The sequence below is a fragment of the Talpa occidentalis genome, unplaced genomic scaffold (genome assembly GCF_014898055.3).
Source record: "Talpa occidentalis isolate TD23 unplaced genomic scaffold, MPIMG_talOcc4v2.1 talOcc4.5, whole genome shotgun sequence".
NCBI lineage: Eukaryota > Metazoa > Chordata > Mammalia > Eulipotyphla > Talpidae > Talpa > Talpa occidentalis.
In genome coordinates, this window is record NW_023604861.1 from 98,105,127 (window position 1) to 98,121,416 (window position 16,290).

The following is a 16,290-nucleotide window of genomic DNA, read 5'->3' on the forward strand; positions in this document are numbered from 1 at the left end:
CAAAAATATACAATTATAGTTCAAGTATATGTGAGTAGAACAGCAAAGATTTAATTTCAGAGCTTGTTAGGCTTCCTGTTGTGTGTTTTTGACAGTTATTATTGCAGGTGATATTCTCCTTCCTTTCTGTTAAAGGAAAAATGTCTACCCAGGGTATTTTAATGAAAGTAACACTATTGAGCACAAATGCTCATATTATGAGCATTTGATAACATTGATTTGTTGGTCTTTTCCCAAAATTAAGTAAAGAGAAACAATGGTTCTTAAATACTGATAAGAATGTAGGGACTGCTTGTTCAGTGGCCAGAAGTATGAGCTGCCAGTTCCATCTGTGGTTAAGAAGCTGCAAAAGCATCCCTCACATACAGTGGTCTTTTTTATTATTGTTGACCATTCATTGCAGAATACCTGAGGAGGTAAGAGGATGGTGTCTTAAAGGGAAAGGAATTTCCTGAATATGGATGCTATTCTTTGAAAAGCTGTAATACCTATTTAGTACTGTTCTGGACTTACTGACCTTGTTTTTGTTTGTTTGCTTCATATGAAAGGCTAATCCAGCAGTTATGAGGCCAAGTGTAGGCTCTCAACAGGAATTGAGAGCTCTGTCTCTTCCAACCATTGATCTGCAGAACTCAAGGAACGTGGGAGAGAAACCAAGAGACACAACTACTGTTGTTCCTCTCATGGCACATGCTGCCCCTATTGCACTGGTGTCCCCAGCCACCAGCCAGAGTGTAGTTCCTCCTGCTCCTTTGACAGCTCAGCCAGTCACAGATTCTCTGTTTGCAGTGGCCACAAAAGATGCCAGGTAAGCTAATGGTAGCCCTAGAGACAGTAATGATGTGAAAGGCATTTATCAGCTTCTTTCCATGAGCTGCAATATCAAGAGTGTCATGTAAAAGAATAACCATCCCTGTTTTTAAAAATGATTTTTAGATGGGCATATTATAAAGCCAACTATCAGAACATTAGCCTCAAATCTTTCAGACTTATTTATTCCATGCTTCTTTTATTTTACTTCATACTTCTCTCATGAATTAAACATTTTTAATGTCCTGAAACAATCTTTTTGTAGCTAAAGTATATACAGCTATTAAATGCAAATTATCTTTGCCTACTGACCATCACTGAATCCACTTGGTGGTCATTACTACCAAACAGTTCCCTGATGAGTGTTCTTTTTGTATTCCTTCCATTTTCCCCCAGGGATTAACTTATACAATTTTATTGATTCATTAGGAAGAATAAAAGCCACAGTCTAACTCATATCTTGGACTAAACCCCAAGCACAGATGATAGTTCTTAAGTGTTCCATGTCCAAAGTTAAGTCTTTCAATGATTTCTACAGGAAATAAGATCTTAAATCACCCTGCTTTTTCACTCACATTAGGAATAATTCAGACTACTCTCATGCATTAAACCATATATATAAGAAGAGGATTGTCTTGTAGAGGCTATGAGTCTTACTTTTTAGTTCATTTCACAACTATAAAATGGTAAAAATGGCAGCAGTGATAGTCACCATGGAAACGAGGGATGTCTAGCAGAGATGGAGTCATGAGACTGTGGGAGCCAGAGATAGCTGCCCCTTAGAAATTGTGAAGCTCTAACCTAAAGGACATGGAGCTCTCAGAAGCGCTTCAGACTGACCCTGAGCCTGGCCCAAGCAAAAGAGTGAATGGACCTGCTTGGTGCTCTCACAGCCTGTACTGCTGACCACAGCAAAGAAAGGGCACCTTCCTCTGTAATCTCATATAAAAACTCATGTTTTTATGACCATTTTGTAGGAATTTGTAAAATTAAAAGTTCTTTGCACTTTTAACTTTACATCTTAACAGAGTCCATGAAGGGCATTATGGCAATGTTAAATCCACAGGTGAGGTCCACTGTCACAACTGTACTCCACACAAGCTGTGACACGTAAATGTCTTATGTACCTTCTTTCTTGATATAGTTGCTATAGTCGAAAGAATCAAGCTCTGAGGATACTGGATCCTCAGAGAAAGGTGCTCATGTGACTAAAGCACACCAGTGCTTTCCCCATCACAACTCAGCAGCTACATTGGGCTGTGCCAGCCTTCAGCCTGTGTAGTAAATAGGAGCATTTGAATCAGGGAGGCCCTAATTCCATCCTGCCCCATGTAGGAATGATTACCAGGGTGTTAAATTACAGGACCACTGTGTCATGCAAACATTAGTACCTGGCCTTTCTAAGAATTCTTTTCCTCAAAGGAGAGAAAAACCAAAACATTTTATTTACCTACACTAGAGACCTAATCAGTTTCATCTGTATTTTAACAACAGGCTTATAATTGCTGACGTCTTTCTACTGTTCTTAAGAGTTAGTGTGTCTCAAGAGTTTTCTCTTTCAGATGTGCAATTGCAAGTACTCATGAATTCAAGCCACAGAGTGGAGCAAAGATAAAAGAAGGTAATGTTTAGTTAATATAAGTTGTTTCTGGTTTGCTTGACCAGATTCTTCCAGGTTACTCAGAGGTCTGTTTGGTGGCTGTGGTTTAGGAAGAGTTCAGACCTTAATGAACCTGGGTGTTAACTTCCTATTCTTACAACGTAGTGGTTAGATGAGTATCAAATCGTTTCAAATGAAGGTAGAAATCCCCTTGTTAGTCATACCCTATTAGTTAGAAACTCTTGGGAACTTAATTTCTGCAAACTTTTCTCAGATTAATCTCAAGCAAGGGGTCATCTTTAATGAGTTGTGAGGTAGAAAAGGTGATTAGAAGTTAACTAGGGTGTTTACTTCTATTTGGCAGTACTCATTGAGGTATTTTCATGAGCGGTAAGCTTTGTATATAAAATAAGACATGCGGATTGGACATTTACTTTCCACCCCCTCCTCCATGTGGCTGACATCGTTTCCAATGGTAGTTTGGTGGGAAGCAGAGCTACTTGAAACAGCTGAGGGTACCTACTTTTAATCAAGACTTAGTGTGCCCTTCCTGTTATAGGAAGGGAGGGATGCCATCATGAACACAAAGGACAAAAGTCCTCATCCACGTGGAGGGGAAAAGAAGTTTTCCTTGGGGATGGGACTGAGTTTCAGAGGTAACAGGAAAGATGCCTACAGAGTAACTGAAGGCGGGACCTACCCGGGCACAGAAGGAACAGCAAAGGAATATCCTTGATAGACTCTGAGCACAGCTAAGAGGCCAGCCTGGCTGGGGTGCAGAGGGGAGGAGGTCAGAGAGGGCCCAGACTGTGCAGGACCTTGTGTCCCTTTCTCTGGACTCCATGAGTGAGATTGAAGGCTAAGCTTAGATTTACGGTGTGACTGTTTGTGTTTCTTGGAATGCAGTGGAGCATAGGATGCTATTTATGACAAGGCTGCTCATTTGGTATAATCTTAATCCAGGGCACTTAATTGCTTTGAGCTTTCATTTCCTTTTCTGTAAAGGGATAATCCTTGATTTACCTACCTTATGGGACTATTATAAAGATAAAAATAAGACTTAAATGTACTATAATAATGGAAGTTTTTAGTGATAATTCTCAATAATAAAATGTTTTATTGTATTAAGTTTCTTGTATATCTTTCTGAATTATTCTGATTTCCCTACTGATAATGAATATTGTCTCCATTCCTTGAACAGGGAGTGAAGCACATAAGGTTGTCAACACAAATTCCTTTCACACAACTCCAAACACATCGCTGGGGATGGTGCAGGCAACGCCATCCAAGGTGCAGCCATCACCCACTGTGCACACGAAAGAAGCACTGGGTAAAGCCTTCTGTTTGGATATGTAGTGTCTAATCACAAATGAATGAAAGTGCCTTTGCACCCATGTTTATGGTTATTCTTTCTATTCTTTTAAGGTTTCATCATGAATATGTTTCAGGCCCCTACACTTCCTGATACTTCTGATGACAAAGATGAGTGGCCATCTCTAGATCAAAAGGAAGATGCATTTGAAGCCCAGTTTCAAAGTAATAACACTGTTTAAGCTACTCTGGGCATAGCTTTATGGGTGGTTGCATAGGAATTATCAAGGATTATACAAGAACTGATCCTGTCCTTGACTAGCTTGTCACATAAGGGCAAGGAATGTGTGAATTAAAAAATATGATAGTGTTTGACAAGGTACCCAATGTGTGTCATGAATTTAATTTGCTTATAAAATTAAGTAACATAAGTGCTAAAGAACAGACTCGTAGGTAGGAAGGGCTGTGTACTTGGGCTATGACTTGAGCCTCACCTGGCAGAGAAATGCCAATGGGGTGTTTTGTGGGAGGCCAGCAGCTGGCCCACCCTTGTCTAGAGTCAGGACATTCACCCTGGAAACCACAGAGAGATTATAGTAAAGAAAAAGAGGATCCAGTTAGACTCAGGACTCTTATAAAGCTAAGAGATTAATTGTCCCTTTTGGATAATAGAAAACAAAGATGCTGAAAGCTCTACTCGGTGAGCCAGGAGGCAGTAACCCTGTTGCAGGGAGAATGATGAACACGGCTTTACATGTGGCAGGAAGGCAATTCATGGAGGCTTAACATGCACCTCTGGTTATTTGTAGTTGAAGTTTAGCCTCAGAGAGAGTGTTTTTTTCCCTAATGCAGTCATTAAATACTCTTTTTCTCTTGAAGAAAATGAAGAATCTTCTGGGGCTAGAGGAGTCAATAAGATTATCTCATCCTTGTCATCTGCCTTTCCTGTGTTTGAAGATGGAAACAAAGAAAATTATGGGTAAAGAAACATCTAGTTAATATAACATTAGGGGAGATTCACATATCTGCAGCGCTCCGCGGGAGTCACAGAAAGCAGATATGATCCCTCCCTCTCCTCCCTAACAATAGCATATATTGAAAAAGGAAGCCTGGGATTATAAATTATTGCAGAACGGAGGAATTCTATTGATTTGATATTTTTTTGGCTGTGAAAGAATTTGCCAGTCCAGGGATCCGTACATGCTGTGTTTATATTTGTAGGACTGGTAAAGTAGCAAAAGAGTGATTTACATCAGGGCAGGCAGCAGGGAATGTTCCACTAGAGGGCCCTGTCTGGGGATACAGGAATTTTCACTTAATGGTTTAAACCATGGAGAGAGATGTCAGTTAAAAGAGAGGTGTCATGGCCTCCCCAGTGGCGCAGCGGTTGAGTGCTGGGTTGCGAAGCTGCCCACAGCCTCTGCAGCACTGGTTCAATCCCCCGCTGCTCCCCGGCCACCGGAGGAGGGTCCCAAATGGTGCGCAGACCTCTCCTGCCGCCCACTGCTCCCCTCAGCAGTGTACTTCGGTCCTTCTGCCTGCTCTGCTCCCCGCTCTGGCTCTGGTGAATTCTCTCACCCTCCTGTGCTTCTGACTGTACCCAGTGCTTGTATAAACAAATAAAAAATAAATCTTTAAAAAAAAAAGAGAGAGGTGTCAGAATTAAAGGTATCATGGTGTAGACAGGATTCATATTTAGGTAGAAAAGAGAAAGGGCCTAACTATCCCTTAGCTGGACCACGCAGTGGAAATATGAAATAAAATACATGGTGTTTGTGACATTCTGCTGGCCGTGGCTCTGACTCATTTGTCCCTAAAACTTTTACTCACCATAATAGAAATTTCTGTATTTTCCACCTTTGCTTAAGTAATTATTGATCTTCTTTTATATACATAGTCAACTTAATTCAGTTTGCACTTAATTTTGTTACAACTGCTGTAAAAGTAAGGACTGGGCACATAAATATTAACTCATGAAATAAGACAAATGGAGAATGTTTCTGACACTCACTTAGGTGGCAGATTTATTTTCTTAGCACACTATTTATAATTTTGCAAATCTTGCCTTAGGTTACCACAGCCTAAAAATAAACCCCCAGGAGCCAGGACATTTGGAGAACGCTCTTTAAGCAGATTTCCTTCAAAACCGAATGTAAGTCAATCTCTGCTTCATCCATGAATTGTGTCTTACAACCTTTTCTTCTCATTTTACCAAGTGAATGTGCCAATCAATGTTACATGAAGAGTGTGTTTTTGAGCAATATTATTTTATAATTATTTGAATATTGTGTGCTAGGCACTATCATAGTATTTGATATGAATGAATTTGATATGATCTTTGCCCTTGAGGGCCTACCCTGTAGGCAGGAGGCATGACTAGGAGGATGTGTATTTTTTCCTGGACCTAAGAGAGACCTGCAGTGGGATATTAGAAAGTCTGAATTAAACTGCAATGGTCTACCATCACCGGCATACCTCAGCAGACAAGCATCAGATGTTTGCTGGGCCACAATATTCTGTTCTGCAGCAATTGTGTCCAGCAAACAGTCCTGAGTGTACCTCAGGGTGTACTTTCCTCTCCATTCCCCCCAGCTTGGCTTTCTGACTGCCGTTTTTCAGAGAGTAGTACTGAAAAGCTGTACTAAATTGGGGGCTTAATTCCATGGTGAATTCTTTTGAATAAATTATCACCTGACCCTCTAATCCTTCCTTCTGATAAACTTTATGACCTTCTTTTTTTTTTTTTTTTATAGAGGCATGCTTTTATTTATTTGTTTGCTGGTTTGTTTGTTTGTTTTTGTTTATACATGCACTGGGTACAGTCAGAAGCGCGGGAGGGTGAGAGAATTCACCAGAGCCAGAGCGGGGAGCAGAGCAGGCAGAAGGACCGAAGTACACTGCTGAGGGGAGCAGCGGGCGGCAGGAGAGGTCTGCACGCCATGTGGGACCCTCCTCTGGTGGCCGGGGAGCAGCCGGGGATCGAACCGGCGCCGCAGAGGCCGCGGGCAGCTTCGCAACCCAGCGCTCAACCGCTGCGCCACCGGGGAGGCCCACTTTATGACCTTCTTAAAAATTTTCCCCAAAATGGAATGAATTTCAACTATAGTGCCATCTTTTCATAGATAGATTTATTGAATTATTCAACTACCTATGCTTTGGCTGGAAAAAAAAAAAACAGTGAATTTTCCATATGTCGTGGTCCTAAGCATGTGCCAAGTGATTTATTCTATGTTCATCTGCCAGTGTTGGAAGAGAAATGGTGGAATCTGTGAGGGCTAGCCAGTAAATATAAAAACTTGGGTGACATTTTATTAGCAACTGAAGAGCTTTGTCACATGTGATTCTGACTCATCAGCTTCTGTCTTTGTGCAGGCTCTAAAACTTGACTGTTGTATTCTTGGAGAAACAGCTGATTCTAGGGGTAGAGCAGGTACAATACAAGATAGGCCTGGAGCATTTTGTAGTGCCAGGAAGCAAGGAAGTGCTTATACATAGCAAAAGAACAAGGAGCCACCTGAAGAAGGCAATGGAATAATTTGAACCAGAAAATATGTAGAACAAGGTAGCATCAGATTATAACCCAAGTAAAATAAATATCTATATTGATACAAATGGGGAAGAAAGAACAAACTTCCTTAGAGAAGAATTCTAAGTAATGTAGAAGGAATGAGTAGCAATAGAAAACAATTGATGAATACTAAAATCAGTGAGTGGAATTTTAAGGAGAAACAGTATATGTATATCCTCAAAATATTCACCCAAATTGTTTGCTAATTAGTGGTGATTTTAACATTTGTTCACAAATTCTTTGATATTCCTCTTTTTCTGGGAGTGGAGCTTAAGTCACTCCCTTTGGAGACTAGCTGTATGACTTGCTTTCAGCTAATACAAAGAGAATGTGGAAAGGGAAAAATAGTAACTTAGGTGGAGAAAACTGGCAGCCCCACCAAGTGAGTGTTCACCTTGCCAGTAATAAGTGGGGTTGTTATCCTCTGTGATGCATAAGAAAGGGCACCTTGCCCCTGATGTTCTTCCCCAAAATCTTTATCACCATTCTTGTCATGAGAAAATATCAAATAGATAGAATTTGGAGGACATTCCACAATGACACCAGTATTCAAAGGTATCACCCTGAGAAAGACCAATAAACTGGCCTTGATTATTGGAGACCAAGGAGACATAATGACTAGATATAGCATGGTAGCCTCGAGTGGACTGTGAAACAGAAAAGCAACAGTAGTAGAAAAATGAAATCCAAATGATAGCAACAGTTACTAGTATTGTTGAGTTTTTTACAGAGGAAGTTTGATGAAGAGTCTGTGAACTCTACTATCTCTGTGACTCCTTTGTAAATCCAGACTTTCCAAATTAAAAAAAAAAGTAAAAATTGAAAAGCAAAAACGTGACCCCTTCCTGAAGTGTGCCTCCGCTGGGGTGTGTTAAAGGTCAAGTGTCCCAGTTCAGAGGGAAGAACAGAACAATGATGTCACATATCAGCTGGTACATATCAGCCTGAGTTGTATTGTGATAATTCCTCATTTTGTTGGATCTTAAAAAGTATTACAGTGTTAAATTTCATGGACAAAACAGGGAGACTTTTTTTTTTTTTTAATTTATCTTTTGTTGTAGGAAGGACCTCATACTGAAGAATTTTTGGATGATTCAACCATCTGGGGAATCCGCTGCAACAAAACTCTGGCACCCAGTCCTAAGAGCGCAGGAGACTTCACCTCAGCTGCACAGCTTGCGTCTACACCTTTCCACAAGCTTCCAGTGGACATACTAGAAGATAAAGGTGTGTGTTATGCTCTTTGGGTGTCATCTTCTGTTCTTTCAGTATTATAATTTTCTTCATAAAAATTCTAAATGAAAAGTTTAGAAATCATGAATAGGAAACTTAAAACCCATTCATTGGTCTTTTTTTTTTTTTTTTTTTTTTTTTTTTGACTCACTGTGCATAAAGTCTGTGTGCATTTAAAAAATGTAATAAGTAGAACGGGGGAAAACCTATAAAAGCATTTATAGGCAAATATACATAGTCCAACCCACTTGTATAGGGTAGAGGTTTGTTTTATTTTATACAATAAACCAACAGTCCACTATGACAGATTAAATTATTTGAATGCTAGAAACAATTTGATAAGAGTGACAAATAGCAAATTATAGATATGTGTCTACGGATTTTATTCATTTAGAAATGTAGCCAAGCACTATACCCAAAATATTATTTTCTTATTTTTTTAGTGATTTGACGATAAAAGAATAATGATAAAACTCACAGTCCTTATTTCCTGAAAACATAGCACTACTAGATAAAAGATCTTTTTTATTCTAAATTGAATCTTAATATATGACATTGAGCACAGATAATTATTACCTATTAAGTACTAACCTATAAAATATATGAGCTCTGAGACCCCTTTACTATTTTAATGACTACTAATTTACTAGCTGAACTTTTATCACTGCTAGTAGCACTTTTTTAAAAAAAACAGCAATTGTTTACCAAAGCAATCCAGTGAAAGAACTGCCAAAGAATTTCACACCCTTAGATGGAAGCATATTTTAATGTGAAGTCTGACCCTGTAGATTTTAAACTAAATAATAAAATTTTTTTCTTAGAGGACTAGTCCAGTTTTTTGTTTTTTGTGTTTTTTTCCCCTAAATTTTCAAGAAGAGTTCAGTTGAAACCTAGACAATTGCCAAGTGCCATTACAAGCTTGCCACTTTATTACAAAAATTTCTAAACTTTTTCCATTCAGGAAAACTAGTTCAGTCGAAAGTCTGACAAAAGTCAATATTAGCTGTCCTTGGAATGTTTGCCACTTTGGTTGTATAAACAGTTAATGTTCTAGTACTTAAGAGTGTTAGCACCTGTTTGGTAAGCATTATCTCATAAAGTTTAATTCATTGTAATACGTGGCTATATGTAGCCAAATAGAAATATATTCTTTATTTCTGCTCTATCTAGTTTGTCTATAAATAGATTTTTTTTTTTAAGTTAAAAGGAGTAAGGGGTAAGTATTGCCAGGAAATTTCTTAATGTAACACTTTAAATCACTTCAGTCAACTAAATGCCGACTGATTAAATAGATTACACTAAAAGACACCAAAATCTGTGCCCTCCAAAAATGCCAGCCTTTTATTCTCCATGTCCTTGTCATGAGGTTTTCCTAAAGCAAGGTTTACCCTACTACCATACCACTATCTTTCCACATTGGAAATTCCACTCTCTAGACCCTTTTCTTTTGAAGGATTGTATGGATTAAGTGTATAAAGTTGAAATAGTCACATATATTAGAATTTAGGTGTGTGTTTTTTTTCTTTTAGTTTTTAATCTTGTAGCATATTTACCATGAAACACTTTTTGAATTATAAATATCAGTGTTAAAAGGAATTCTAGACTTTATAACCATATAAAATTGTATGTATATGCACATGCATATAATGTCTGTCTCTAATTTACTATATATTTTAGAAAATGTACTAGCAAAACAGTACACCCAAACAACTTTGGATTCTGGTGCAGAAAACGTGGTGGGGCCTTCAAGAGACAGAAAATTCAGGTATTGTGATGGTATATGTGGTTCTGTCACTCTCCATTTTAATTCTAGCTTTGTTTTTTAATCTATGATACAATACCTAATCCCAACCCTGAAAAGCTAGTAGAGTTTTTATTGACTAACAGTTAAGTCAGAATATACTCTTTGTCAATAGAAATACGATGATTAACCTAAACACTTGTTACATCAAGGGATGAGAGATGCAGTAGGTAGCAGAGAATCCCCGTGGGAACATTTTCTGTGACTGACTTCTCATTTTGGAAGTAGAACTGCTGATCCTGTCAACTGCCCACTATGACATATGAAGACTATTGCAGAGCTGAGCAGACAAATGGTTGCTTACATATTCAACATTATAACTAAGAAAATCAGTAGTTTTCTTTTAAGAAGCGGCAGTTAGAATGTTTAAGCTTCTTAGGTGTTGGTGCAAAATATAGACTTAAGATACATTAATGGCGTCACCACATGTGAAGGGCACTTGACCTCTCTGATACTTTCCCTAAAAACCTTTGTGGTCTAGTCATGAGGAAAACATCAGAGAAACCCAAAGTGAGGGACATTCTACGAAATACCTAGCCAGCACTCCTCAAAACTGTCAAGGTCTTATCAGAGAAAACACATACGTAGTGGGAGACTTCAACACACCACTATCAACAATGGATAGATCAACAAGACAGAAAATAAGTAAAGAAACTAAAGCTCTAAATAAGGACCTAGAGCATTTGGGCTTAACAGACATCTATAGAACACTAAACCCAAAAAAAACGGAGTACACATTTTTCTCAAGCGCACACGGATCATTCTCCAGGATCGATCACATATTGGGGCACAAGACAAACATCAACAGATACACCAAGATTGAAATCATACCAACCATCTTTTCTGACCACGAAGGCATCAAACTAGAAATAAATCATAAAAAGAAGGCAAGGAACTATCCTACCTCATGGAGATTAAAAGCCACATTACTGGAAGACCACTGGACTAACGAGGAGATCAAAGAAGAAATTAAAAAATTCTTTGAATTGAATGACAAGGAGGACACCAATATCCTAAATGTATGGGATGCAGCAAAAGCAGTAATAAGAGGAAAATATATAGCAATAGAAGCTCACATCAAGAAACAAGAAAGAACTCAAAGAAACAACCTAATCTCGAAGCTCAAAGATCTAGAAAAAGAACAACAAAAAAACCCCAAAACCAGTAGAAGAAAAGAAATAATAAAAACCAAAGCAGAAATAAATGAAATTGAAACTAAAAAAACAATCCAAAAGATCAATGAAACCAAGAGCTGGTTCTTCGAAAAAATAAATAAAATAGACAAACCCCTAGCCAGGCTCACAAAGGAAAAAAGGGAGAAAGCACAAATACACAGAATCATAAATGAAAGAGGAGAAATCACAACGGACACAGCAGAAATCAAAAGAATAATCAGTAACTACTATGAACAGTTATATGGAAACAAGTTCAACAATCTAGAGGAGATGGACAAATTCCTACAACTCTACAATCACCCAAAGCTAGATAAAGAAGAAATAGAACACCTAAACAGACCAATTACAAGCAGCGAAATTGAAATGGTAATTAAAAACCTCCCCAAAAACAAAAGCCCAGGACCTGATGGATTTACAAATGAATTCTACCAAACATTCAGAGACGAATTAGTGCCTATCCTTCACAAACTCTTCCAAAAAATTGAGAAGGAAGGGACAATACCAAACACGTTCTATGAAGCCAATATTACACTAATACCAAAACCGAATAAGGACAACACAAAAAAGGAAAACTATAGGCCAATCTCCCTAATGAACACTGATGCAAATATCCTCAATAAAATTTTAGCTATCAGAATCCAACAATGTATCCATAAGATAATTCACCACGACCAAGTTGGATTCATTCCAGGGGCACAAGGATGGTTTAACATCCGAAAATCAATCAACGTTATCCAACACATCAACAAAAAGAAATATAAAAACCATATGATAATATCAATAGATGCTGAGAAAGCTTTCGACAAAGTGCAACACCCATTCATGATAAAAGCCCTTGAAATTCTTGGGATACAAGGAACATACCTCAACATCATAAAGGCCATCTATGACAAGCCAACAGCCAGTATCATTCTCAATGGTGAAAAGCTGAAAGCAATTCCATTAAGATCTGGAACAAGACAAGGATGTCCACTCTCACCACTGCTTTTCAATGTAATACTGGAAGTCCTAGCCAGAGCAATAAGACAAGAGAAAGACATCCAAGGAATCCAAATAGGAAAAGAAGAAGTCAAACTATCACTATTTGCAGATGATATGATAATATACATAGAGAACCCCAAAATCTCCACAGAAAAACTAATTCAACTCATCAATCAATTCAGTAAAGTGGCAGGATACAAAATCAACACGCAAAAGTCAGTAGCCTTCCTATACACAAACAATAAATCTGAAGAAGAAGAAATCAAAAAAACCACCCCTTTTATTATCGAAACAAAAAAAATCAAATATTTGGGAATAAATCTAACAAAAGAGGTAAAGGACCTATACAAAGAAAACTATAAAACACTGTTAAAAGAAATAGAAGAAGACACAAAGAAATGGAAAGACATCCCCTGCTCATGGATTGGAAGAATAAACATTATTAAAATGGCCATCCTACCAAAAGCAATATACAGATTCAATGCTATTCCAATCAAAATCTCAATGGCATTCTTCAAAGAAATAGAACAATTATTGATGAAATTCATATGGAATCACCAAAAACCCCGAATAGCCAAAGCTCTACTGAAAAAAAAAGAAGGAAATGGAGGCATCACACTCCCAGACTTCAAACTATACTACAAAGCCATAATCATCAAAACTGCATGGTATTGGAACAAGAACAGACATACAGACCAATGGAATCGAATAGAAAATCCAGAAATAAACCCACAGATTTATGGTCAACTAATCTTTGACAAAGGAGCAAAGACTATGCATTGGAGCAAAGAAAGTTTGTTCAATAAATGGTGCTGGGAAAACTGGGTCGCTACATGCAAAAGAATGAAGCTTGACCACTACCTCACACCATACACAAAAATCAACTCAAAATGGATTAAAGAACTAGACATAAGACCTGAAACCATAAAATACATAGAAGGAAATATAGGCGAAACACTACGGGACTTGCACATCAAAGACATCTTTACAGACACATCACCCAAAGCAGTGATAGTGAAGAGAAAGATAAACAGCTGGGACTACATCAAATTAAAGAGCTTCTGCACAGCAAAAGAGACAATAACAAAAACAAAGAGAAACCCCACCAACTGGGAGAACATTTTTGCACCCAACACTAATGATAAAGGACTGATCACAAAAATCTGCAAAGAGCTGATGAGACTCAGCAACAACAAAGAAAATAATCCAGTCAAAAAATGGGCAGAAGAGCTAAAAAGAAACTTCTCTGAAGAGGAAATGCAAATGGCCAACAGACATATGAAAAAATGTTCAACATCACTTGTAATCAGGGAAATGCAAATCAAAACTACCATGAGATACCATCTCACACCAGTGAGAATGGCACATATTAAAAAAACTAGCAACAACAAATGTTGGCGAGGATGTGGAGAAAAAGGAACTCTTGTGCACTGTTGGTGGGAGTGCAAACTGGTCCAACCACTATGGAGAGCTGTGTGGAGATTTCTGGACCTACTAAACATAGAGCTTCCATATGATCCAGCAATTCCATTCCTAGGTATTTACCCAAAGGACACAGAAACATCAATTCCAAAGAGCACCTGCACTCCTATGTTTATAGCAGCACTGTTTACAATAGCTAAGCTTTGGAAACAGCCCAAATGCCCAAAAATAGATGACTGGATCAAGAAGATGTGGTACATATATACCATGGAATATTACTCAGCATTCAAAAAAGATAAACACATGCAATTTGCAGCAACATGGATGGCACTGGAAGGGATCATGCTCAGCGAAATAAGCCAAAAAGAAAAAGAAAAATACCGGATGGTCTCACTCATAGCAGGAATCTAGAAAACTTAAATAAGGGACCAGGAAAATGAATATAAGAAAGTGAAAATCAAAATCAACAAAAAACTATGAACCAGAGACACTTTTTGGGGGGTGGGGGGCGGGAGGGGAAGGATTGGGGTCAGAATGGGGCGTTTGCAATTGTATGGGGGAATATAAAAATAAAATTTAATATTTAAAAAAAAAAAAATAAAAACAATATTCCAGCAAAAAAAAAAAAAAGAGCAGTTAAACGCAATAGCAAAACCTTTGTCTTAGTTGTGGCGGTAAATACATGGCATATGACTCTGATGGGGGAAACTGACAAAATAAGTAAAAAGACCTTTGTAGGAAGTTGTTCTACAGTTCCTAATGCAGGAAAATAAAAATGGAATAAAGCAAAAATAAACAAAAGTTTTTAAGTCAAAAAAAAAAAAAAAAAACTGTCAAGGTCTTGGGAAACTAAGAACAACTAGGAAACTGTCACAGACAAGAGAGTAAGGCAACGACCACTGAAAGCACCATAGTGTCCCATATTTGGTCCTGGAGCAGAAAAGGGCTTTGTGGAAATGCTGGTGAGATGGAATGATGTCTGCAGGTTGATTAATAGTAACAAATGACAAATGTTGGTTTGTTAGTTTAGACAAAGGCACTACTACAATGTTAGATAACATTAGGGAAAATGAGGTGAGGCATATATGGGAATTCTCTAATCTTTGCTACAATCCTTTAACATCACTAAAATGAAAGTATTTTTTTTAATTCACAGTAGGAAAAAAGTGCTCGTGACAGAAGCAGAAATGCAATGTGAAGTTGCATGTATAAACTCATTTGTATAAAAGCATTTGTACGTGTGTCTATCTATGTGGCTATAATCCGGGGACAGCATGTGTGGGCACAGGCATGTGCACCATCTGTTCCTGTCATTTGCAGTGGTTCTGATCTGTACAGTCACAGCCAACACTGAATTGACAAACACTGAGCCATTGCTCCTACTATATGGTTAGGTTCCTCTGAGCCTCTGGTCACATTTTAGGTAAAAACACCTTACCTAATATATAGTGTTAATTTCATTAACATTAAGCTTCCAACCAACAGCCATAGAACTCAGGCCTGACCCAAGCATCCCTACCACACGTGATTTCTGTGAGGCACATTGCCGCCTTCTTAGGCTTAGGAATACCAGTACTTCAGCACTACACTTGGAAACTATTTTATACTGCAAAATCACCAACAAAAAGCACAAAAATGCAAACAAAAAAGGTCATTAAAAATGCTGCATAAGGACACTTGTTTATAGTCTAAGAGCTACAAGAAAGCAGAGCATCGCCTGACCCAGCCTTCCTTGGGAACATGGGTGCTGAGTAATTCAAATTTTTCAGTGTCCTGCATGTCTGTGGAAGATTGCAAAAATACCATGAGTACTGATATGGGGTTACTGATAAGTATTAGCTTATATGTGAATTCACAAATAAGGAAGCCATGAATGAGGATCAACTGTGTGTGTGTATGTACCATATTAGGATTTATGATTGATATTTCTATCTCAATGTTATAAGAATGTTTGAACAAACTTTCTTTGCTCCAATGCATAGTCTTTGCTCCTTTGTCAAAGATTAGTTGACCATAAATCTGTGGGTTTATTTCTGGATTTTCTATTCGATTCCATTGGTCTGTATGTCTGTTCTTGTTCCAATACCATGCAGTTTTGATGATTATGGCTTGAAAACTGGGTCGCTACATGCAAAAGAATGAAGCTTGACCACTACCTCACACCATACACAAAAATCAACTCAAAATGGATTAAAGAACTAGACATAAGACCTGAAACCATAAAATACATAGAAGGAAATATAGGCGAAACACTACGTGATCTGCATATCAAAGACATCTTTACAGACACATCACCCAAAGCAGTGATAGTGAAGGCAAAGATAAACAGCTGGGACTACATCAAATTAAAGAGCTTCTGCACAGCAAAAGAGACAATAACAAAAACAAA

At 38.0% G+C, this 16,290-nt stretch overlaps 1 protein-coding gene across 1 annotated transcript in view; it reads left to right on the forward strand.

Annotated features, from left to right (window-relative positions):
* Positions 1-16,290, forward strand: part of BUB1 (BUB1 mitotic checkpoint serine/threonine kinase) — a 46,040-nt gene that overhangs the window by 15,556 nt on the left and 14,194 nt on the right. The window contains exons 10-17 of the mRNA XM_037527836.2: positions 549-808; positions 2,373-2,431; positions 3,612-3,740; positions 3,836-3,946; positions 4,601-4,700; positions 5,792-5,873; positions 8,351-8,516; positions 10,200-10,287. Of these exons, the coding sequence (XP_037383733.1) occupies positions 549-808; positions 2,373-2,431; positions 3,612-3,740; positions 3,836-3,946; positions 4,601-4,700; positions 5,792-5,873; positions 8,351-8,516; positions 10,200-10,287 (995 nt within the window). The remainder of the gene's footprint in view (positions 1-548; positions 809-2,372; positions 2,432-3,611; positions 3,741-3,835; positions 3,947-4,600; positions 4,701-5,791; positions 5,874-8,350; positions 8,517-10,199; positions 10,288-16,290) is intronic.